Source organism: Zootoca vivipara, chromosome 3 (genome assembly GCF_965207765.1).
Source record: "Zootoca vivipara chromosome 3, rZooViv2.hap1.1, whole genome shotgun sequence".
NCBI classification, from domain to species: Eukaryota; Metazoa; Chordata; class Lepidosauria; order Squamata; family Lacertidae; genus Zootoca; species Zootoca vivipara.
The window spans coordinates 77471398-77497763 of NC_142586.1; the positions used below are offsets into that span (position 1 = coordinate 77471398).

General features: G+C 41.8%; 1 protein-coding gene across 3 annotated transcripts in view; it reads left to right on the forward strand.

The window, feature by feature from the left end:
* KIF26B (kinesin family member 26B) overlaps positions 1-26366 on the forward strand; it is a 275544-nt gene that overhangs the window by 239613 nt on the left and 9565 nt on the right. For all 3 annotated transcript variants that reach the window (XM_035108339.3, XM_060272882.2, XM_035108340.3), the window contains 2 exons: positions 9857-10019; positions 12785-16196. In XM_035108339.3, coding sequence (XP_034964230.1) covers positions 9857-10019; positions 12785-16196 — 3575 coding nt within the window. The remainder of the gene's footprint in view (positions 1-9856; positions 10020-12784; positions 16197-26366) is intronic.

Consider the following 26366-nt stretch of genomic DNA (forward strand, 5'->3'; position numbering starts at 1 on the left):
AAACCTTTCAATGTAAAATGAACATATAAATGGTATAACCAAACAAAATAAAATACCTGTGACATGCTGTTAACATATGAACTGTGCCTGTCAGTTTCCATTCTTTTTAACTTCATACATACTGTTAGGTATTCCCAAATTCTCTGCACCATAAGATTTTCAGTGGTTCACTGCCTACCAGGGCTTGGTTTCCTTTGGAATTTTACAATTTATTTAATAGGGTGTGCAACTACGTTTTAGGCAAAATTGCCCCAAAGTGATATATATATATATATATAAAATCCATCAACAGAACCATTTAAAAGAGAATCAAAATATCCAATTCTATTATACACACACACTAGCACAAATAGTCCATCTAACTCTGGCAAGCAGCATCCAATAGCTCAGCCCCCAAAGGCCATGATGAAGAAAGGAGCCTTTGAGGCTCTTTAAAACTAACAAGGGAAGGAATGAGTTTACTGGAGGGTTGCTGGTGCTTTGTAATATTTGCTTTGTAATATTTGTGTTTGTTTAGAAACATAGAGGTTGAGCATAGATGGAGGTACAGTATTAAACACTCCAATGGCTGTCCTAGGTTCAGTACTCCCACATCAGTTTCTTGATGAAGGTGCAGGAAGAAATGCATGCCCCCTTCCCCAAAAAGGCTCTCCTCTCCCAGAATACTTACCAGTCATCATTTAAATGAAGGTCTACCAGTTATTCCCCATGGCTGGTGTAGTAACATTTGGCCCCCAGATGTTGGAGAATGACAACTTCCATGCTTACTAGGGCTTACTAGGGCTGATGGAAATTGTAGTTCATCAACATCTGGAGGGCCAAAAATCTCCACTCCTGCCCTATGGCAACCGTTCACCTTAGTTTGCCCAGCTAGACCTATTCAGCCAGGGTTTCCCCCCACACCTTATAGTTTTATTTTTACAATCACAAACACACAGGGTTGGAAGAGACCCCAAGAGATCACCAGTTAGTTCAACACCAAACCAGTAACAATGTATTTGCTAAGAAGCAAAAATTGTATTTCTTCTTATGCTTTATTTGTCATTTGGGCCCATAAACGTGTTTTCGTTATTTAAGAACTGGGAGTAATATTTTCAATTATAGAGAGAAACCATTAGTAAGATGATTTTGTTTCTATTTTAAAAATCACCCTGCTCAACTCTGATGTCCACTGTTGTTTAGCCCCAAATTCTGCTCACACAGTTTTTCTCTTGAATTTAGCTGCTGAGGCTAAACACACACCAGTTTGTTATGAAGATGAGGGAATGTGGAGGGGTATTAACTTTAGCCCCCTTTTAATCCTGAATAGATTCAGAGACATGATTATTGCTTATTATTGCTTATTGAAAAGGGCTCCACCCACATAGCCTTTGCAGGTGGGTCAAGGAGAGAAATGGCCATTGTACATAATACCCATTTGAATGTTCTGTTACTTTTCCAGTTCAGGGTACATCCACAATACATCTCTGACTCCTAGCTTGATCAGGAGAAAATATTTTACTGTAAGACTCTGGCATTTATATGCAATGTTCAACACTCTTTTCTGAATTCTAAGAGAGTTATGTTTTGTGCCACAAGTGGTTAATGACCCAGCCCCTTCGATTCTTTCTGAAACTCTTTGATTCTACCACCACCACCCCAGCTTGGAGAAAATAGAGTTATTATAGAGTGCGTTATTGCCTTTGAATAAGATCTTTTTTATTGAAGTTAAAAGGGAAAGCACCGAGAACCTCTGTGCTTAACCTCTCTCCCCCTGCTATGAATTGCTTTCTGTATTTCTGGAGAGAAATTGCACTTAATGTAAATGTGGCATTATAACACATGTATTTGACTGCCAGAAGTAAAGTTCACAGATGAACAAACTCCATTAAGCTTGTCTCCTGTTTCGGTGGTTTGCCCAGGGCACAAGTCAATTTCAAAGGACAGACAAGAAAAAAAAAGACCAAGGAGCTCATTGGTGGCCATTCTTCTGAGGACTCAGTAAAGCTTCTAGGAGCTCAGCAAGAAAATGGGAGCTGATTTGTGCAAATTACACAATTGAGCCTTTAGTATAGTCAGTCAAAATGCCAGGATTCCAGTGAATTATTTACACTTTCTGGCTGTTCTTCCCATTTCAGGAGACCAGTGGGAAGTATCACTGGTAACTCTCAGGAATTGCCACAATCTATTTATAATTCACCTAAAAAGATCTGAGAAAAATTCATCTGTTGTGTACTGGCTGTTTAGATATTTTGCAATAACACACTGCTTGTACAATTGTGTGGTGTGTTTTATATCAAATGAAGGTTGATGTAATGATATTTATGTATATGGTATATGCATTGAGATTTTAGTTACACTGCATATTTATCTCTCATCATCTCTTTTCAGGAGACTCCCATATTACCAGTATTTTCAGTGATGATTTTGCTATCTCACAGAAAGATATTTAGGCTAAAATATTCTGGATGCTTACATGCAGATATTCCTTACTGAATGTACAGCAATGTGGAATATTGGGAACAATGTAGATCTTTGTATAAATTATGAACTGTATTAGCTCTGTAATGGATTTATAATTATCTGATATTGGGGTTTGTTACATGCTGACTGAGAATAATTTAAAATTAATTTCTGTTGCAAGATTATGTGAAACTTAGTATAAGCATGACTGTTGTCTTACATGGTAGGCAGGCGTTACTGCCCAAATTTACTGGAAAGAGTCTTCTAATAATGAAAAGGGTGATGGCAACAATAGCTGTTAAAAGGTCTAAGTACTAGAAAATGAGAGCAAACCAAAGGGAAAAAGTATGAGTGAAGAAATTTGGGAATTGGTCAAACTGTATGTTACATTGAATGTGTGACTACATTTAATGTATCTGTTTGAGTTGCATATCTCAAATGGATATTCATGCGTATCCCAGCTGTGACCTGTACTAAAGTGACAGTACGCCTTATGCTTTTTAGGAACAAAGACACTAAACATGCCATTTCTATGAAATTTACAAAACCAGGTCTGTTTTTCATGTCTTAGTAACACCTTAGCTTACTCTGACATTCATGTTTAATCTTCCTTTTCATAGAACTGCTTGTGTACCAGAAATGACTATGTCATAATGAAAGACAAACCCCATACAGGCAATTTTAGCAAACAAGACTGTGACTATTTTTCAGTGCAATTGGTTGTCACAATTCCTTTCTCTCCCTCTTCCCTTTTTCTATTTCCTTTGTCTTTTAACCTGTAATCCTTCAAGAACTGGAATTACCTCTTATCTATGTTTCTCCAGCATACAAAAACAATTAAACCCCATAACTAAGCATAGTTTTATTCTGTTCCACAATGTAAATGTTTATTAAAACAGGAATGTCTACAGTTCCGGGCCAAGACATTTTGCTTCCTGGGGTGAAAATAGTACTGAAAGCATCTCACTCGGCCCAATGGTAGGTCTGGGCCTGACAGATGTATGGGATCATTGTTAGGGTATGTTGATGAGGACCCAAAAACCCCAGCTTGACTTCCTGCTCTTACAATAACTATTCTTAATTCCTGTCCATAAAACAGGGCAATAGCAGGGTTGCAACATTAATAAATGAATCAAAAAGTTCTAGCTCAATACAAAAATTGGAGCCGTGGAAATCTCTTGATCATCAAGTGGACACTGATCTTTAAAAGGATGTGTGCACATTCCAGGCTCAGCAGAAAATAGAAGTTTTTGCCAGGGAGATCATAATATACTAATGTTATCCTAACTCTTAAAACTCATGAATTGACTCACTGGATTAAATGGAGGTTCTACTAGTCCAGCATTTTCTTTCCAGCTATATCTGGCAGAACATTTCTGGAAGGAAGCTCACTAGCAGGACATGCTGTGAAAGTGATGTTTATCTTCTGTTTTATTTATATACAGCTTCTGATAACCCAAGGAATTTTGCCCAATTACACAGAGGTTCCATTATGCCATCATAGCTGATGGCCATTAACAGACATAACTTCCATGAATTTTCGTAATCCATTTATCAAAGCATCTAGGCTTACAGACATCAGCACAAACATCATCTTGCGTAGTAACATGATTCAGAACTTGGATGTTTAACCTGTCCCTCCCATTGAAGAGTATTGCCAATTACACTATGAGGAGTAGGGCAGGGATTGAACTATGATGCTTCACAATTTAGAAAGGGCTTAGCAGCAGGACCCACACCAGCCAAATACTGCTATGCTACACCGAATTTTACTTTTTCTTATTAGTTGACTAATATAGACAGAAGCAGGTGCAGGCATAATGTTTATATTTACTGACTACATGAAATATATTTACATTTGCTCACTTTCTGCCAATAAATTACTGCATGACAGCAGGCTCAAGGGCATACATCTCCTTATCATGTAATAATCACACACCTACGTGCTTAATAGCATTTGCCATTGGCCTGCTGCCTAGCAAGAAACCATGATATGTGATTTGGATGAGTAGGGACACATGCCATGGCATGTTATATGGCTTAATAAAAAAAGAAGGTTCTGTTTTCAGCTTTAATTTTGCTGTCACCGATGTTTGCATTCCTGTGTTTTTTTTTATTGGTTGGAGTCCTAAGAGAAATGGAAAGGAGGAATGAGAGGGGGGAGGAAAGATAAAATATTTATGGCTTAATATGTTTTAAACCTGGAATAAATACATAAAATTGTCTAAATAATCTCCTAGGGACAGGGGAATCTTGAGCCAATGTTTTTAACTTGGTTCCTATTCTTTTGTATATTTCCTTTTCGTTTGGAAATAAAATCGGTGCTGTTCATCTTTTCTCTCTCTTCATAATCGCCTTGACAATCACGAAGACAGAACACTCCTTTCTGATCATTCACATTCAGCTCAAGGTGGGGGGAGGTACATCTGAATGCAAGGGAAGCATCCTGAATCCTAGTTCTCAATGAGGTAGCAGCTTTGTGTTTGGGCTTCTGATTGCAGCACTTCAGGCTTGCCGATAAGGGTTCCCAGGATGGGACGGCTCCTTCTCCCAAGGAGAAGGCTAGACTAGAATATTTCTAACAATAATTAGAGTGTGTTTATGGAGGCCCAGTACCCACCTGCAAGCCAAAATGGTATAGCCCAGGCGGTTTTATTACTTCAATGTCAATTACATATTTTCATTTTTTTTTAAGTATCCTTGAGTGGCATGGGAAGTCTCAAACCCATCAGCTGACTGGCAATTCTGTTCCTCTACAGCAGGCATCCCCAAACTTCAGCCCTCCAGATGTTTTGGACTACAATTCCCATCTTCCCCAACCACTGGTCCTGTTACCGGTAGCTAGGGATCATGGGAGTTGTATGCCCAAACATCTGGAGAGCCGCAGTTTGGGGATGCCTGCTCTACAGCTTACTGGGGCCTGTTCTCCATCAGTCCTGTTCCTTGCAAGGCTCCACTTCCAGCAAACATAAAACATATGTATCAGAACTAATTGTTCTGACTTGTCCATACCAGATTCCCACAGCAGCAAGGCAGGACAGTGGCTGAAGCACCATGGATAGATTCAAGTGAGCAATTTGCTGTGACAAAGGCCTTGCTTCCTCCAGTCCACCTTCCCCAAGGTTCACCCCACTTGAGCTAAAGAAGATGGCTCTTAAAGGGCCACATATTCCTAGTGTGTTCACTTGTCCCATCTGGCATGGTCCCAGCACCATTTGTCAGGTTGTTAGCAATGGAAGCCCTTTATTCCTTTGAGGAGTCCGGCTCAGGGGGCAGTATCTCTTGTATAACTCGAACAGTCTCACAACTGCCAGAAAGTCAATTATCTGTGATCAACAATATTGAAGAGTCTTCCCTAGAAAGGGTAGTTTGGCTATAGTCAATAACTGACTGAATAATCAACAACATTAGATGGTGGGCAGGGACCAGGTGATTACAGGGCTTGATGTAGTTGAGCCTGTACTGTGTCTAAATGGCAGCATTTACCAACTAAATCTGGGTTCTTCCATCTGTCACACATTTGCCCAAAATATTCCATCATCTAATGATAAGGAAGGATGCCTGGTGACAGCCATCAAAGTCAGCAGGCGTAATTCTCATAACTGCAATATGTCAAGGACCACCTCTCCCTATATGAGCCAACCTGGACCTAGCAATTATCATCTGATGCCCTTCTTTGTGTGCCCTGTACATGGAATGTCTGTAGGATAGCAACACGAGAACTTGCCTTTTCTGCAGTGGCTCCCCATTTGTGGAATGCTCTTCCCAAGGATGCTTGCCTGTCACCTTCATTGTACATCTTTAGGTGCCAGGCAAAAATGTTTCTCTTCAGCCAGGCCTTTGGTTGATAAACATTCTGTGTCTTTTTAAATATTGGGGGGGGGCATGCTATCAGTTTGTTTTGCTTTTGTTCTTATTTTTATTATGTATTATGTGTTTTTATTTTATATTTTTATCCTGTGAACCACCCTGAGATTTTTGACTGAAGGTGGTGTACAAATTAATTAATTAATTAATTAATTAATTAATTAATTAATTAATAACAGCAACTATATCCCCCATAACACAGAATTCTAACTGCATCTTTGGGAACAGAGCTACTGAATTGCTGTCACGCAAGGGTACTTTAGGACAGGGGATTTGTGCCATCTTGAAAGGCCATCTTCAGAATGTTTTGATCCATTTTTTTAAATGCTACTTTTATTAAAGTAAGAGGGACCCAGGTGGCGCTGTGGGTTAAACCACTGAGCCTAGGGCTTGCTGATCAGAAGGTCGGCGGTTCGAATCCCTGTGACAGGGTGAGCTCCCGTTGCTTGGTCCCAGCTCCTGCCAACCTAGCAGTTCGAAAGCACCTCAAAATGCAAGTAGATAAATAGGAACCGCTACAGCGGGAAGGTAAACGGTGTTTCCATGTGCTGCTCTGGTTTGCCAGAAGCAGCTTTGTCATGCTGGCCACATGACCTGGAAGCTGTACACTGGCTTCCTTGGCCAATAATGCGAGATGAGCGCGCAACCCCAGAGTCGGTCACGACTGGACCTAATGGTCAGGGGTCCCTTTACCTTTACCTTTATTAAAGTTGAAGTCAGCAGAAATATCTTTTGATATAAAACGTGTTGTGGGGTATTTTTACATAACAATTATCCTTTTTCAAAGTACCTTTGATTGCCCCACTAGAAATAACCTAGCTTCTGAAAATATTGGCTTATTTTCCTTATTGAAATAAAGCACCCATCTTCCTTTATTCTGACAGAAGGATAGAATCAGCTTTCAAAAAAAAATACAGCTGCCCTGCGCATTTTTATACCTATTTGTCAGGTATATTTTGAAATATAATAGGTGTGATTAAAAAGAGAAAAGAATACAGAGATTTAAACTGCTGCAAAATCAAAGGAACAGAGGCAGCAACAAGGTGGCTTGTGTCTGATGGCATTTTTTCTGTCTCTGTGTGGGTTTTTTTATATAAAAAAATCATTAGCATATCTTATTGAAAGAGATAATTGAACCATTGAATTGGGAGGTCCAGATCTTGAATATAAAATGCAAAATATTTGCAAATTGCATGATTAGTCACCTTTCCTTTGTAGTTTTCTTTTTGGAAGCTGTTTAGCTAGCTATAAGAAAGGAGGCAGCTAACTGTAGCCTACAGCAAAGGGAAGATTATCAAGATAATGTTAATGTTTGAGTCTAATATGAAACATTGCTGGTTTTTAAAAAGCATCTGCTGTTATTTATAAGCATAATCTCAATAGATGTAGCACAGGAATGTGCTTAATATCATCTCTCTTCCAAGAGTAAGAATGCACTTCAGCATAATTCAGGTGACCTACACACATCCATCATTTATAAGTCTTGAGGAAGACCACACTAGTTTGCTGATGATGGCTGCATGACTTAGTTATTCTCATGAGACCTAGATGTAGTCTGTTGCCCTTTTGCACTGTCATTCCATGTTGTGCTTTGATGGACTCGTGAGTAAATGAAAGGCTTGGTATCGATTTCCATACAGATGTTAATAATTTCTGTGTACATCATCCATGGAATAGTGGTTACTCTTGCACAGAATTTGATATTGCAGTATTCCTTGATGAAGAGATGATGCATGAAGCTTGCACAACAGCCTTTTATCTCTTGAATCTGAGAAATGAATGCATTTTTCCTTGCTGCCATCTTAATGGACTTTTGTTTATATCACATGCCATCAAATACTGTAGAGGGATTGACTCGCTCTGCCCACAGGGAGCTGAGAACTGGCAGGTTCTGTGCAAAACAGAAGGTTGCACTTGAACTTTCTGGGGAGACTTTCCGACTTTTCGGTGGATGCTTTGTTTAGACATGATGAAATGGAGCTATTTGCTTCTGAATGAATCTATTTAGGATAGCAATATGTCTTGTACCCAGTGTCTTTAAACTCCCTCTTAAGAAAAATAATCAGGAAACAATTTGCTTATCTTGTACTTTATCTGCAAATACACACACACACACACACACACAATCACAATAGAGCTACTGTATCTGCACATAGCAACTCTGTTGTGTGTGTCTTTGTATCCCACTCCCTCACAGCAAGCAGTTCCTGCAAATTACCCCTTATGGCAGCAGGGGGAAGTACCAGTAGAGGTTGGTGCTCATTGGTTCTGGTAGGGCAGGGAAGGCAACGGTAGGCGGCACCAGAACCAATCACACCAGGTGTGTGCAGGCCCCAGGAGACCCCAGAGGGCAGCCTTTGCTATTTCCTCTCTAGGGGTGTGAGGATACCAGCAGAGCCTAGTATTCCCCAAGAGGCAGCTGTAGAGGCAGCATTGGGTGGGCATTGCTGAGGAGGAAGCAGATCTGACCTCCAAGGAGTGTGCCACGGCCACTGCTGCAGCAACCTCAGGCAGTGCATTCATTGGAGGCTGGATTTGCTGCCCCTGTGGATCCTGACACCTGAGGCGGTTGCCTTACTTTGCCTCATGAGTGGGCTGGCCCTGGAGACAACTAATTTTAGTTTTGTCCATATCCTCCTCCCTGCTGAGTTCTGCAGGGAACTAAGGATGATGGGGTATAAATAATAACATTATTATTATTATTATTATTATTATTATTATTATTGGAGCATAATTCCCATCCATTCCCATAGGACTCTCAAAGGACAAGTGCCTGTGAATTGTACCCTTGTTAATTGCATTAATAGAATGAATGGTTCCCACTATCATCACATAACACAGTGACTGTTTTACTCCTGAATTGTCTTGTGCATTGCTGACAAGAGGCAGAGTTTTTCTCCCCCCCCCCTTTCATTCTAAATAAGTTTTTGTTGTTGAATTTTTGATGGCACGCCATCGCCTGCAGTAATAATTGGGGTTGCATTAATGGATAATGTTAGCAGAGTTTCTTCAGTGCCAAAGCAATTGTCATGCAATACCATTTGCAGGTCTCATTACAATCATTGGAAGTGATAGAGAGGTGGAGGTAGCAAGCTCTTCTAAAAATGAGTCCATTCAGTGACTCAGTGTGTGACGAGGAGAAAATGGGACAAACTAATTCCATTTTCAGTCATCAAAAAGAATGAGCAGAGGTGAAACTCGTGCTGTGTTTTAAGTGCCTTTAAATACAGCTGGTTTTTCTTTTAAAACTAGTTAGCCCAGAATAGGTTCCTGGTGACGAGGTGGCTTCCCATGCTAAAATACTACTGAAATGTGCTAGGAAAACAAGGCAGGCAGAAAACCCTTGAAAGATAAGAGACTCTCCATTTCAGGGCAGGGATTTTCCAGCTTGTTCAGAGGCAGATGTAGTGCATTAGAATCCCGAAGAACAATGCTAATTAGTATTCCATTAAAAAGGAAGAAATCTTGCTGAGACCTGGAGTCACATCCCGACAGTCGAAGTGAAACATGGCTCACTAATGTAGCCTTAATTCTTTTTATTTTGCAGAGACAGCAAGCTGACCATGTTGCTCCGGGAGTCCCTTGGGAACATGAACTGCCGTACTACCATGATAGCTCACATTTCGGCAGCTGCAGGGAACTATGCTGAAACACTTTCCACCATCCAGATTGCATCCAGGGTTTTAAGAATGAAGAAAAAGAAAACAAAGGTAAGGACAAGGGGAAAACTCTTTTGTTGCCGTGCTCTGGAAAGAGCATGGCAAGCTAGGGATCCGGAAGAAACGGGAGAGGCCTTGAAAGTGCAGCTTCTAACAAAAATCAATATTCTTAATTTCTGATGCTATGGCAGTACATCTGAGTGCATGAGGGAAATCATATGTTTCATTGTTAGATGAATGATTGGTTATAACAGGCTCAGAAATGGCAGAGAGTTCAAACTCTCATGTTGCTTTCTTGAAGTCTATGTAGCATGGAATCATGGTTAAAAGTCAAGCTAGTATAATTTATTAACATTCACATTAGCAGCCTAAGGATTGTTAAATGTGAGCTGAGATCAATTAACAGATTCTACAAAATATCACTGCACAACAATCTATTCCCAGAAAGAAATCTCTGCAACAGAGCATGCTGTAGTGTGTGACACCAATGTTAATTTCAATAGCATTTCCCTCATTAATCCTACAATGAGCACAAACTTTAAAAAAGAAAGAAACAAGACTAGTTGATGTGGTTTGGATGGTACTAATTCAGCCAGTGCTTTTGAAGCCAACATGATATTTTATCTTGAGAGTGAAAATTGAGAAGCTTGGTGTTCTGATCTGAATACTATATAGTTATTTAAGAGAAGATTGCATATACCAATGCTCAGTTCTGATAAAAAAATCAGAAGCTAACATGCATTTACAGCAAGAAAAGGTTGATCCAACACATGTTATTTTATATCTCTTCTTCTCTAGCCACCATCTAAATAAAACTGAATTTAAAGGGCCATGAGGACATTAATTAAAATTTGCAACAACTAAGTAAAACTGTGAGAGTTAGTTGCCTAAGACTTTTGTATGGAGAGTATGTGCCCTCACAGTCACTGAGACTTTTTACTTCTTTTTGAAGTTAGGCATGTGGGATCAGGACTTGGTAGAAGTGCCTCTCTAAGGAGACTTGCCTTGTTCCTACTCTAGACAATTTCTGCCAGCAGATAACGGCTTTTTAATTTTAGAAACTTCCTTCTCTTAAGCAAGCAATCAGCTTTTATTGCAGCTTAAGGCTGCAATCCAATACTTACCTCAATAGGACTTCCTTCTGTGCCAACATGTATTATGCTGCTAGCTGCTTATATTTTATTGCTGGGAGTGGTTTAATTGTTATTTCATTTGTAGTTTGTGGAAATCACTTTGAAAGGAGGCTCATAAAATGTATAAAGAAATAAAATGAAAGTCCCACTGTGTTAAAGTGTGTATCAGGAAACACATATTAACTATAATTAAAGAAATTGATAACTTGGACAGAGAAGTAGTGGAATCCTTTCTTAGAGATTTTTCAGGAAGTTACTGAGTGCATCTATTTGGCATTATTAAAATCTAGGAAATTTTAGTATTACCTGAGCTTTTGTTGCTAGAAACTGGATTAGAGGATCAATGTGTTCCCCCTCAACCTGAAATGCAGAGGTGAACCCTCTTTTATATAGTTAATGGAAGAAAGCCATGGGAGGTATGGTCTGGTGTTTTTTATTATTCCTCCTTTTCTGCTTTCGTCTCCACCGCTGTTATCACAGAAGTAAGCCCCCTTGATTCTAGTGAAATACACTTCCAAGTGTGCTTATTCCAGCCACCTAATTAAGTGATGGGTGTTGCTTACTAAATGCTCGTCCACTTTCAACTATTATGTTTCAGCTCAACATCATTAGCCTTTGGTTTTAGCTGTAGACTTCAGTCATCCATCTAAAGTAACTCCACTGTGATCAGTGAATGAATTTCAGAGTAAATAATTGCAAGAAGGCTTTTTAATGAATTTGTTTTAACAACTGTCAAAAGGAACACAGGGATCAAAGTGGCATGCAGCCCAATCTACGCATATTTAGTTGGTAGAGCAGCTCACTGAGTTCAGCAGAAGAATTGCAGCATCAGGCATTTTTCCTCAATATGATTGCACAACAACATACCCCAGTAAATGACATTGGTGTCTGACTGCATAGGTTATTTATAAACAGGCATGACCATACTATTGACAGCGCATGAGTTGGAGCTCTCCATGATAAGGATTTGGTCCATGTTATCTTGGGCAGATCACTACTGTCCAACCTCAGTTTTTCATATGAAAAATGGGAATAAGATTGACAAAACTCACAACCGAGGAGAACCTTATAAATGTAACATGTTTGAAATAAATTGGTTTTCATTTCACTTTAGAACTTGTTTTTACTCTCTGTGATTCTGCTAAAGCCCAGTGTGCATGGACAGAGGAGCTGTGAGTGAGGATGGAAGTCAGCTTGCACCTGTGGTCCAGAGTCACAGTAAGGAGAAGGGCAAGGTCCTGGGGAGGTCAGTGCTGTGCAGATGCACCTGCGGAGCCAATCTGCCCCTCCTGTTGGTGCATCCACACCATGCCCAGCTCCCCACTGCCTCACCCTTCTCCCTCCCAGTAAGCAAGTCCCCTCCCCACTAACTGCTCCTGTATGAACAAATAGAGCAATATGGCAGCTGCTTAAATCCAAGCACATGGAGCTGTTTGAAATGCTAAACCAGTTCTGTGCAGCAACCTGCCACGTGGACTTGGTGGCTTATCCCTGATGCCTGAAGCCACCAGCTTCACATAGCACTCTATTGCATGTCGAATGAGGCAATCTCCATGCCTGGTGGCCTTTGCGGTAGCCTCTGCATGCACAACAGCTTATATGAGAGCATGGGGTGTGGATTTTGGCTCCATGGAAGGGGGCTCTTTGAAATGCTAACCTTTCACCTGTCTTCCTCCTCAACAGTACACATCAAGCTCTTCTGGAGGAGAAAGTTCTTGTGAAGAAGGCAGGATGCGGAGGCCAACCCAGCTGAGGCCCTTCCATTCTCGGAACGTTGTTGATCCAGACTTCCCCATTCTTCACTTGTCAAGTGACCCAGATTATTCTTCTAGCAGCGAACAGTCATGCGACACCGTCATTTACGTTGGCCCCAACGGCACTTCCCTTTCGGATAAGGAACTGACGGACAACGAAGGTCCCCCGGATTTTGTCCCCATAGTTCCTGCCCTTCAGAAGACCAAAACTGAAGGCAAGCTGGAGGAGATGAGTGAGACAGCCCCCAGCACTTCCGAGAGAGACTGCTTGAAGTGCAATACATTTGCAGAACTCCAGGAGAGGTTAGACTGCATTGACGGCAGTGAGGAGACTGACACATTTCCTTTTGAAGAACTGCCTGCTCAGTTCAGCTCTGAGCAAGTGACTAAGTGCCCTGTGTCAGGCCAAGCAGCAGAGCTCACTAGTACATCTGAGCCGGGCAGGGAAGAAGGCCTGGCAGGCTGCCAAGAACCTGATAAAGATTTCAAGGAAAACCTGAATGCAACAGCCAACAAAATTCAGGGAAGCCATTCCCCTGTTCACACCGGGGTGCTTAATGAGGCACCCACCCCTCCATCACCTAGGAGTGTTACAGGCAGTCCAAGTAGCCACATGAACTGTTCCCAGCAATCCCACTCCACAGATCTGCAGAGCAGCCGAGAAAGCCTTAACACTTGCGGCTTTGTGGAAAGCAAGCCTCGGCCCATGGGTTCCCCGCGGCTTGGCATTGCAAGCCTTTCCAAGACATCAGAGTACAAGCCGCCCACTTCTCCTTCTCAGAGGTGCAAGGTTTACACCCAGAAAGGGGTGCTGCCCAACCCTGCACCACCACCATCGTCCTTAAGCAAGGACTCCGGGATGGTGTCCAGTGAGTCTCTGATGCAGCCAGAGATCCGCACTCCTCCCATTGGCATGAGCCCACAACTCATGAAAAAGTCAGTGTCTTCCAGCAGTGCTGATTATGGGGAGCCCATTGACAATGAAGAGCAGCAGGAGCAGAAACAAGAGTCGCCTCTTTCTCCTGAGTCAAAGAAGGAGATTTTGAGCACCACCATGGTCACGGTGCAGCAGCCCTTAGAGCTGAATGGAGAAGATGAGCTGGTCTTCACCCTAGTTGAAGAACTGACCATTAGTGGGGTTCTGGAGAACGGACGTCCAACAAGTATCATCAGCTTTAACAGTGATTGTTCTGTGCAAGCTCTGGCCTCCGGGTCTAGGCCGGTTAGCATTATCAGCAGCATCAGTGAAGATCTTGAATGCTATGCCAGTACAGCTCCTGTGTCTGAGGTCAGTATCGCCCAGTTTATGCCTCTTCCAAAAATAGGACTGGATCACAAAGCTGAAGAGGCTGAAAGCAGACGGTCCTCTATCAGCTCGTGGTTGAGTGAAATGAGCACCGGAAGTGATGGCGAACAGTCATGCCACAGCTTCATAGCCCAAGCATGCTATGGGCATGGGGAAGCACTGGCAGATGCGCCCATTCCTGAACTGGCAAGAGGCGTACAGAACAGCAGTGTGGTTTGTATAAATGACAAGCAAAAGCCAGTCAACGAGGAAATATTTGTACTGCCAGAGGTTACCGATGAAAGTATTAATAAAATGTCACCTATCAAAGGTTGTAAAACATCAGCCCTGGGAAAGACTATAGTCACAATATCAAACACCACAAGCCTAAGCAGTTGTGAAGGTTTCATTCCAATGAAGACCAACATTACTGTGTATCCATGTATTGCTGTTAATCCCTTTAAGGCACAAGAGCTGCCTGAGACCATATCTGCAGTGTCGTCACCAGCAAAAGTTCCCCAGCCTCAAGAGGTGAAGGAATCCAGTGTAAGAAAAGAGATAAAATTTGATGATCCTTGGCTAAAGAGGGAAGACAGTGTGAAAAAAGAAAGCTGTGGCCCCAAGGCTGAAGCCATCACTCAACAAAATAAGAAGCAGAAGTCAGCAGACAGGTTTAGCAGCAGTAGTGGAGAGACTTCTAGCTCCCCAGGAACGGAAAACCTAAAGAGGGTTGTAGATGGATGTGAAATAGGACTTCCCAGTTCCTCGGCCCACAGCCCAGCACTGGGAAGCTTTAAAAATGGCAGCCTCACGAGAGGCGTTCAGAAGGCCAGCAAGCTGGAAGAATTGGATGCTGTTTCCTATCATTACATTGAGGAGAACAGTGCCGTTAGCTGTTCTGTTGGGTCCCAGACTTCCAGAGCTAGCCTGGAAAGAAGGATTGCGTCCCCCAAACACTGCGTTCTCACACGTCCCAAAGGAACTCCGCCGTTGCCTCCCGTGAGGAAATCTAGCCTGGATCAGAAAAATAGGGCCAGCCCTCAGCACAGCACTTGCAGTAGCAGCACCAGCAGCCCTTTGAACCAACCAGCACCTTTCCTGGCTAGTTTTCCTGATGAGCTGAATGGGAAACAAAAGGGTTCCAGTATGGAGAGCGGTAACAATAGCAGCAGTAAATTGTTTAGTGCCAAACTTGAACAGCTGGCCAGCAGAACCAATTCCTTGGGAAGGTCCAGTGGGAGCCATTATGAGTGCCTGTCTTTGGAAAGGGCAGAGAGTCTGTCCTCTGTCAGCTCTAAGATGGGTCCTGGGAGAGACACCACAATGCCCAGAGCTGGGAGAAGTTTCAACCGCAGTGCAATGTCCTCACCCACAAACTCAGGCCTTTTTCAGTCTGCAGGGGCCTCTCCAAAGGCCAGTCCATCAAAGATCTCTGCAGTGAGCAAGCTCCTCTTGGCAAGTCCTAAGGCTCGAAGCCTGGCTGCCTCAACCACCAAAACACTTAGCTTCTCTACCAAGTCCCTCCCTCAGTCTGTAGGGCAGAGTTCAGGCTTGCCTCCGAATGGAAAGAATATGTCCTGGTCTACTCAGTCTCTCAGCAGGAACAGGGGCTCTGGGCTCTCCTCAAAACTGCCCCTCAGAGCTGTCAATGGGAGGATCTCAGAACTTCTGCAAGGAAGCACAGGCACCAGAGGGCTGCAGTTGCGCAGGAACTCAGACACAGATGATCGCAGCACTGTCCACGGAGAAGAGAAGCCAACTGTTCACCTGCTGCCTTCACCTTACAGCAAGATCACTCCACCTCGGAAGCCTCACCGCTGTAGCAGTGGCCACGGAAGTGACAACAGCAGTGTCCTGAGTGGGGAGCTGCCACCAGCCATGGGGAAAACAGCCTTGTTCTACCACAGTGGAGGAAGCAGCGGGTATGAAAGCATGATGAGAGACAGTGAAGCAACGGGAAGTGCGTCCTCGGCACAAGACTCTATGAGTGAGAACAGCAGCTCCCTCAGTGGGAGGTGCCGAAGTCTCAAAAATCCAAAGAAGCGTTCGAATACAGGTATGTCCTTAGACTTGTACATTGAGAAATAGCACCGAGACCTGCTAAGTAGGTTTCAGAGTTACTTACCTCATTGGGGGAATGCTAAAAATGTTTCCATAGGAAATTAAGGCATTTTAAGGTGATTAACTCAGGAGGAATTGGGCAGAAGAGGTTGAACGCTCCTGGGAGACCAAGACATGTGCCCAAATTGTGAACTAGAATAATATGTGACACTGTAGAACATCTTTACTGCTTGCATGGCATAGAAGTTCAGCTGGGGGAAATTTAACAGAGAATTTCTGTGCTGTTCAGATGGAAATTACTGTTCTGTGCCTAAAGCAATGACTCAAAGCATTTTGAACTAGAGCATGAGAATATTATTCTTTCAAGGCTACCATCAAGAATAATTCTCAAAAAGACATAACTATTTCCAATTTCCATTACTAGCCTATCTTAGGGTTTTGTTTTGTTTTCATCGTCTCTGCCTTATATTCAACAACCCAGCCCAGTGTCCTTTTTAGAATGGAGTTCTTTGTGTTTGTTCTTATCAATGAATGTGCTTTAATGAGAAAAGCAGGTTTTGTAGAGGCTATTTTCTTACCTACTGTCTTATTTGTTTTATTTATCACATGTTTATCCTCTTCCTTAGGGGATAAACAACTTAGGAAAGTATGTGGAAGATGAGCCATTTTATCTTCATAACAACCTTATGTTCACCCAAAACTTCCATGGCAGGAATTCAACCTATAGAAGTAAACAAAAAATTACAAGAACTCGGGCCAGAAAGGATAATTTCAAAAATTCTTCACAGAGTTTTATTCAGGATAACTTCCAGTGAACATCAACACCAGGACAAGGCCCTGTTTCGATGATTCTTCATCAGCGAGGTTTCTCAGGTCTAAGTGTACCAAGAATCATCGAATCCACGAAGAATCATCGAAACAGGGCCTTGTCCTGGTGTTGATGTTCACTGGAAGTTATCCTGAATAAAACTCTGTGAAGAATTTTTGAAATTATCCTTTCTGGCCCGAGTTCTTGTAATTTTTTGTTTACTTCTGAACTCACCAAGAACTCCAATTTCTACAGGAATTCAACCTATGGCTCTAGTCTCAAGTCATAGAAACCCCTCTGTAGTATCATGGAAAAAGTTCAACTCTCTGCCCATTATAGCATACCAACTCTTCCGATAGTATTGACTACAAAGATCTGGGGTGGGGGTTATGTGACATTCTAGATCAGGGGTCCCCAAACTAAGGCCCGGGGGCCGGATGCGGCCCACTCGCCTTCTAAATCCGGCCCGCGGATGTTCTGGGAATTAGCATTTTTTTTACATGAGTAGAATGTGCCCTTTTATTTAAAATGCATCTCTGAGTTATTTGTGGGGTGTTATAAGCAAAAATCTGCCCTTATTCCCTTATGGGGTACACAAAGCCCTTATTGGGTTCTCCATCAGTTGAATAATATAACAGAGGCCAACCAGAGAATTGTGAGAAGCAAAGCCTTTATTTTTGCTGTAGCAACAGGGTCCTTCCCCTCATGCAGGAGAACAATGAAGGAGCCCCAAACAAAGGTGTCAGATTTGGGTTCAAAGTTTTTCATCAGGGGCATAGGAATTAGTTCCCCCCAAAAAATTCAAACTATAGTCCGGCCCCCCACAAGGTCTGAGGGACAGTGGACTGGCCCCCTGCTGAAAAAGTTTGCTGACCCCTGTTCTAGATGTTGCTGGGAGCCCAGCCATGGGAAGATATGCTACATGTCCCTGTTCAATGGACAGCCTTAACTCAACTTTGCTCTTTCCCTTCCCTCTGATCCCAATTGGCTACACACTCTTCTCAGCTATTTGTGGGTTTTGCTAGTGATCCAGACCCACCTTTCAGCATTCCCCATGGATGGATTGACAAGAAATGAAGTAGATGTTCCACTAGAAGGGCTGCATAGGTGGAAAGGCCATCCAGTCCTTTTCCTCTGGACCACTGATCCAACAAGGCAAAAGAGAGATCGCATTCCAACAGTAGACTATTGGTCAATTTATTGTAGACCACCTAGATTCTTATAAGGAATGTTGGACTAGATGGGCCTCAGGCTGATCCAACAAGTTTGTAATTACTGGTTCAGAATACATATTTCTAATGCTCATGTGCATTATGAATCAAACATCATTTGCCATAGACATCCTTCTGCCACTTTGAGTGTAAAATAATATCCCTCAAATGTGCCAGCTGAGACCCATTCATTAATCAGTGAAGCTAAAGTGGATCACAAAAGACAGAAGCCATCCCACCCTTCACCCCTTGCTCCCAGTGTGCTGAAAATCCTAGAATACAAAGCTAGCACCCATACTAATGACCAAAGTATAGCAGGCTGAGTAGCAAGGAGAATTTTAATGTACATCAGATGGAGCTGATTTTTGCTTGACCTTGTGGAATGCCTTCATAGGTGACGGAATATATACTTGCCATTTCTAGCTCACTTCATCATCATGGGAGGCCTTAAATTTCCTATAATTGCAAATGAACTCTATTGGCTATGGCTGGTCTAAAAGGTATGTGGCCTATCCAAAAAGGATTTGTTTACTATCGCCAAGATAGTAGAGTCATGTTTGTTTTGAGCATGTTCTCAAATCCTTCCTCAAGAAAGGGAAGGGACTTGCTCTATTACAAGGCTGGCACACTCTGGTTATATATTTGATCCTTGACAAACTTTAGTTACATTTCTCCTGTTATGGTACAGGATCCACCTCTTTTTCAGAAGAGGCTGAATAAGCATCTGTCAGGGGTGGTTTCGATCTAGAAAATCCTGGCATAATGCAGGTGTTGGGACAGCTTGACCCTTGAGCTCCCTTCCAGCACTCAGATACAGTGGTGCCTCGCTTAACGAATGCCCCGCTTAACGAAATTCCCGCTTAACGAAAGGTTTTTTCTAGCGGCGGTTGCCTCGCTAAACGAATTCGTTTTATGAAAAATGTGTCTATCGAATCGCGCTTTCCCATAGGAATGCATTGAAATTCAATTAATGCGTTCCTATGGGCAAAAAATAAAAAATAAAAAAAATTTCAATGCATTCCTATGGGATTTGCTAGACGAATTTTTCGTTATAAGAAAAGACCTGTGGAACGAATTAAATTTGTCTAGCGAGGCACCACAAATGGCTTGCCCTGTTACCCTGATAGAGCTTGAATCCATTGACCTTCAGCACGAAGTGTGCAGCTCATCTTTACTAAACTGTGCAAAGCAGGGAATGTGTAATGGAGGGGGGGGGCTTAAAGATTAATTTTGAGCTTGGATGCATCTATTTTTACCAGACCACCATTTTTAATGAATTGTACCCATTTCTAATTAAGCCTGGAAGTAACAGGTCATATTTTAACACCTTGTCATTCCTTTTAAAAAAAAGAGTCAATGCAAATATCTTTTTTTCCTCATTAAACATTTGTCAATAAATAAAGCCTTCCACTTTTCATAGCATGTTTTCTCGTTGAACCCCCCCCCCCCAAATAAAGTCATAATTCTGTATTGGAAGGAAGCACAATCTTTTACATGTCAATAGATTTATGAGGACATAAACATAAGATTATGACTGCAGCAGTGGGCCAGGATCAAACTGGAGTGGAATGGGGAAATCTGCTGACATTAATTTATAGACAAGAATAGTCTTCCTTCAGTTTTTTCCCCTCTTAAAGGCAGATCTCCTTCCCTTAATACTAGTCCATGTATAAAAGATTGCCATTGCGATTTAAATATACATACTGTATCTATCTCAAAGAACCCAAGGCATTTCCTATTATTTTAAACTGCGGTGTCAAGAGCACTGGACCCTTCCAGATTTGCTGTCATGGATACACACTGCTATAATGGATATGGTGCTATAGATATGCTCATTTCAGGTCAGGTGACCTTGTCTGGTTTATTTATGATTATTATTAACGGAAATGCTAGCTGTCGGGCATGATCAACATGAATCAACAGAAAACCCCTTTTAGAGGCCACAAAGACTTTTAAGAAAATCACCAGCAGTCTTGTGAGGTTTCACGATTGCTTTTGAAGTTCTCACACACTGAAGAGACAGATTCCTCTCTTCTCCCTGCCTCCTGGAGATTGAGCTCTTGTTTTCTTTTGGTTTTCCTTAAGTGCATTACAGTACTTCTATATACTTAAGTAACGGTTTTTAGAACCTGAGCATCAAAGGGTACATAACAGGTTTTGAAAGACAAGAGCAATTTACCTTTCAGTTTTTAGTCCTGCTTAAATTTCAGGTTCTAGGTTTCATAAGCACAGGAAACTGCTTGCAGCTACCTGATCGTTACATAGCCTAAACAAACACATAGTGTTTAATCATACATACAGGCAAATACAAACACATCCTCCTGTTAGTCACCAACTTCCACCTACCATAACTATGTGTTGACTTTTCTTAGTGCTTTATTAACACTGGGTCTAAACCTTCCATTATTTGCTGCTGAACCCTGGTATTATCCACTCACTGTGCTGGAAGAATGAAAGGACAATTCATGGCAGGTCCACAATTCAGATGCAGTAAATAATGTTTAACCCTTGTTCATCCTTTTTCATTTTGTATGGGCTTCAGACTTGTTTGGCATTTAATTCCTCCTTCTGTGCAATATTACTGCTTCCTATCTCTACTCTCCTTTGAGCTCCACAGGACTTCCATCTGCATAAACATTACTAGGACTGGGCTGAAAGGAAAGTAAGAGTCAAGCTCACAATTAGATTTCAGCTGTTCCTGGTTCTTTGGCCTTGGACCCTGTTAACTGGACCACACATATCCTAAAGCCATTGCCATTTTAGAGCAGCCTAGTGCCTTTTTATAATTGTCTTTTTGTGACAGATCTTTCCTCCCTCACTACCTCCTGGCATCTGTGCAGCTATTTATTCTCTGGTTTCCTCCTCCCTCCTGTTAACCTCTGCCCTCTAAGAGTGAATAGGCACCATGGCCACTTTTTGTTCAAATAAGGAGGTGTGATTAAATAGCAACAAGATAGCTTAACCAAGGAGGCAAGACAAACACATATATTAGGCTGGTCACAAACCGTTCATTGGAAACAATTGCATTTATCCTGACTTAAAAGTGTGAGCCCTTGTAAAGAAGCCCCAGCATGGCCTGTGCAACAATGCTAGCTTCTGCAAGCTATAAGGTTATTTGTCTCACCAGTCTTCACCAACCTGGTGCCCTCCAGATACTTTGGATTATAACCCACCAGCCCCAGTCAGTGCTGGCTGAGGCTGATGGGAGTTGTAGTAAAAAAAAAATATGTGGAAGGTACCAGGTTGACAAAGATTGGTGTACACCAGGTTTAATATAGTAGATAGTGGGAAAGGCAATGAATGTACTAATTGTGGACATGGCCCAGGCAGTTGAGGACATTCATGTCCCATTGATTTCAACTGGAGTCTTCTTCTTCTTCTTCTTCTTCTTCTTCTTCTTCTTCTTCTTCTTCTTCTTCCTCTTCCTCTTCCTCCTCCTCCTCCTCCTCCTCCTCCTCCTCCTCCTCCTCCTCCTCCTAATTTAGTTTATATACTGCCCTATACCCAGAGGTCTCAGGGCAGTTCACAGAATAAAATCAAAATATAAAACCACAAAATACATAATCAAAATAAAAACAACAACCCAATAGCCCCCCATAGGTTGTCCATGCTTCTCTCCCTCACCCTCTGTCCTTGAAAACAATACAGAACTCAGAAGGGCTAGATCATGCTTTGCCATTTTAAAATTAGGGATGCTATGCTGAAGGATAATCCAGTGTTATCACTTTTCTGGAAACTAGGTCTGTGCCAGAAACATGTTTTTTTCCGATAATGAGGTTAGTCTGTGGTCTAGATACCATGGCTTATTTTTATTTTATTTGAAGCATATGCCACTTTCCACCATAATTTTTTTAAAGGTGACTTCTAATAATAACCACATTCATACAAATGTAATTCATAACCAATTGAAAATTGAGAACAGCACACAGAGTGATCATATACCTGTATACCTGAAGGAGCGTCTCCACCCCCATCGTTCAGCCCTGAGGTCCAGTGCCAAGGGCCTTCTGGCGGTTCCCTCATTGCAATAAGTGTGGTTACAGGGAACCAGACAGAGGGCCTTCTTGGTAGTGGCACCTGCCCTGTGGAACACCCTCCCAGCAGATGTCAAGGCAATAAGCAACTATTTTACTTTTAAAAGACAACTGAAGGCGGCCCTGTTTAGGGAAGTTTTTAATGTTTGATGCTGTATTGTTTTTAATATTCGGTTGCAAGCCGCCCAGAGTGGCTGGGGAAACCCAGCCAGATGGGCGGGGTATAAATAATAAATTAAATTAAATTAAATTAAATCCACAGTCAGATTATTCCACCAACACGGGGCTAAGGGGCACTTAGGCATCTGAGGGTCTGATTCCCTCACTTCAGAAACTGTTTCTGCTGCTGCCAAAGTGAAGTCCGCCCTCTCTCATACACCATCTCTTTTTAAAAAAATGACATGATAACTAAATATGTTAAGATCATGTATTGTTAGGTAATTGCTAGTTAGGTGATTGTATTAAATATCATGTTCCTTTTAAAATCGTAGCCAACCCAAATGGGCATGAGAATGAGCTATTACAATTCTCTTCCAGAGTTGAGTTTGACTCTCTTGCAATGCAATTCTGTTCAACGCTCTTCAGAAGTTCAGTGTGGCTGAGACCTGGAGAGTGTACATAGGATTGTAGCCTTAGTCTGAATATCCATTTCCCCCCAGGTGCAATGCTATGAGCTCATGAGTCTTCGGAGGCTAAAGAATATAAGAAGGCCACAGAAGGCAAACCTGTGATTAGATTTACATTATACAACAGGCTCTCAGACATACACTTAAGCTCTCAAACAATCTTCACAGATACATTGGCTTTTTCATACATGCTATTTATTGGCTTCCAGTTCTTGTCCCCCTGTGGCGTTCCTAATCCCTAGCAAGCCCTCGAGCACAGACTGGGTATCATTTGCAACAGGATGAGGTTTTCTAAGGAAGATCTTCCTTAGGCAACTCCCCTCCCTGCAACTTTATTTGGTTTGTATAAAACAGGCTATAAGTCCATTTTTATGTATAGTTAGCTAGATCAAAGGGTTCTTGGGTCTGCCTGAAACTATGACTAATTATTGACTGTAATACTGGTTCAAGGGAGAATCCATTTCCCTTCATTAGGAGCATGCGGCTGCATCAGTTTGAAAATTGCCTGTGTGCACTTTCATTTTTAAGGCTTTTGCTTTTCAGTAAAGCAACAAGCTTGGAACTGAAAATGTGCAAAGTACACAAGACAGAGCTCAATACAGCAGAATCAGCATGGCTTGGGCAATTCCTTTTTTTCTTTTTAAAGAATAGGGCTTCATGGTCAATCTTTTAGAGAGCAGCTGGTTACCGATGGACAAAGGGCCCCAATGTAATTTGCTCCTGGCTGCCTGCCTGCTGGCAAGGGCTGGGCTAGAGCACTTGGAAGGGAGATCAAGCTCAGGGATATTGGAGCATATAATAGCTTATATGGTTGGCTGCTTTGGGAGAGAAAATCTAGCTATTGGTTCCTGAGATTTGGTTAGTAGGGCTTAACGTGGCCTCAGCTGATCTTGCATGTCACATAGCAGCAAAGACCACATTCTTAGAAAGAGAGACCTGTTCAGTTCAGTGTGGCTCATAGAAAGCAGAAGAGGGCTCAGGAAATGAAATTAAACCAGACCAGTGGAACCTGCAACAAAGTGTTGGCGTGTATTTGCCCTCCTAAAAGGAAGGCTTCTGTACAGAATTCCAGCCAGCCATTTCCTCCAAGCAGGGCATTTCAGGCTCCTCTTCCCTCTTTCTTTTCCAACTACTGCTCCACATTCGGCAGCTCCTTAGTGCGTGCACAGTCTTCATTGGCCAGACCTTACCTCTCTTGACAATGGCAGCTCCTCCCAAAGAGCTGGCCTATGTAGTGCCAAAAGGGGAGCGTGTCGGATGTGGCTGAAATTCCAGATGTTCGATACCACAGCTGGGGGAAGTCCTGTTACACTCATGTTCTGCTTATGGCTTCCCACGGGCATCTGGTTGGTCACTGTGAGAACAGGATGCTGGACTGGGTGGGCCACTGGCCCGATCCAGCAAGCTGTTCTTATGTTCTTAAAGAATCCTAAACCCTCCTGGTCCTCTTGTACACCCCTAAAAGAAAAACCAGGAGAAAAATTAGATACATTTTTGCCTTGCAATAGGTTGGACCAGCTGACTCATTGGGTCCCTTCCAATTTTACTCTTCTATGAGTGTCTAAACCAGGCATAGGCAGCCTTGGCTCTCCAGGATGATTTGGAACTACAACTCCCATGATCCCTAGCTAACAGGGCCAGTGGTCAGGGATCATGGGAGTTGTAGTTCCAAAACATCTGGAGGGCCAAGGTTGCCTATGCCTGGTCTAAACCTTTCCCTCCCCTTTGCCTTCTGTTGTTTTCAGTGGAAATAGGAGGGAGGTAAATTGAGACCAGAAACAGACAGAAGAACACAACCCTTGGCTCTGTCTTACCAATAGGGATGGGCAAATATGTTGATTTTTGTTTCTCTCTGTATCTAATTTTTCCATTCTTAGTTCTATACATTTCTGCATCAGGGTTGTTGTTTTTTTAATTTTTAAAAAAGACGTCTAAAAATCCATCAGCGTTTTGCTGCAAATTTATCTTACTACACATTTTTTATATGCAGTTTTGCCAAATACGCAAGCAAAACATAATGGATCTTGTATGTCATTTTCACTAATATGTGTACTATAGTGTATGCATTTTTCTACAAATTATTGGGTAACTGCTTTGAAAAATTCAGATCAGTGCTAATTTCTAAGTATAGCTGTGTTTGGGTTCACATACTGTTTCAGAAAGTGTAGAATTGGTAAATTAGCCTTTAAATGCAATCTGAATTGATTTCTCCCCACCTTTGCCTGCCAGTGAGAGCCCAACGAACAGCACCTTTGTAATCCCCCCCCACACACACACTTCAGGGATTGTAGCTTTAGGCTTTTAAAACAGTTTTTGTACTTCTGTTGTACCTCTATTGTGACTACAATTCTGGTATTGCTCATCACTTATGTTCACTGTTGGAATAAGTGCTAAGCAACGTTTCCTAATATTTAATAATGCAGGTTTAGGGCCCATGGTGCTCATATCTGTTGCCCGACAATGTTGAATGTTTTAGGACAATGTCAGATCTGAGTGACTTTTCTTTTTCACTTTGCTTTACATAGGAACCTTTATGATTCCTTCCATGTTAAAACATTTTATGAATGGTGTAGCTTTTTTTAATATCGCAATTCATACTAAGTTTCCTCGCCAAGGCAATTGCTGAATGTCATAAGAGAAAAAGACTAAAAGTGCCAATGGTTAGATTAAGTGTTAGTCTTCACCTACATCTTGGTTTTAAGCTCTTCTAATTAATGGTGTCATTTGTAAGAAAGAAGATTCAAATTCAAAAATGGATATTTGAAAATAAGTTGTAATATCAATCCGGGTTTATTTGAGAATGAATGTAGGGGGAGGTATTGGATCTTCTGAGAAAGCTGGAATCTATCAATATCAGGGTCACTGGAAGCAACAAAATAATTTCTAAAATAGTTATGCATAGCTTTAGAACGTGAAGATACTAACAAATTTGTTTTGTTGCTGTTGTCTTTAAGTGTTGTGTTGCCATCCACCCCAAATTGAAAAGATCCATTCCACCCAAACTTAATAATAATAATAATAATAATAATAATAATAATATATAAAAATAAAAATTATTATTTATTCCCCAGCCACTCTGGGCGGCTTCCAACAAAAGATTTAAAATACATTAAAATATCAGTCATAAAAAACTTCCCTAAACAGTTGCCTTCAGTTTCATCATCAGGCTGCCTTCAGTTTCATCTGTTGCTTCTTGATAATGAGTTAAGAAGTGTCATATTTTGAGTCTCCACTGTCCGCCTGGCTGCAATGCTTCCACAACACTGTAATCTGGATTGCATGACCAGTGCAGCTGAAACACAGACTATTCAGCCTTGCAATGAGGTGTGGAAAGGGGAAGGAAGGCAGGGTTGGACCAAGAGGTCTTTTGATTCCTTCCCATTTCACCACCCTGCTTTGTGCATTTTAATAATGGAATATCAAACACACACATACTTATGCAGATGTAAATATAAAATTGAAATGAAAAACTAAAAGCAGTTTCAC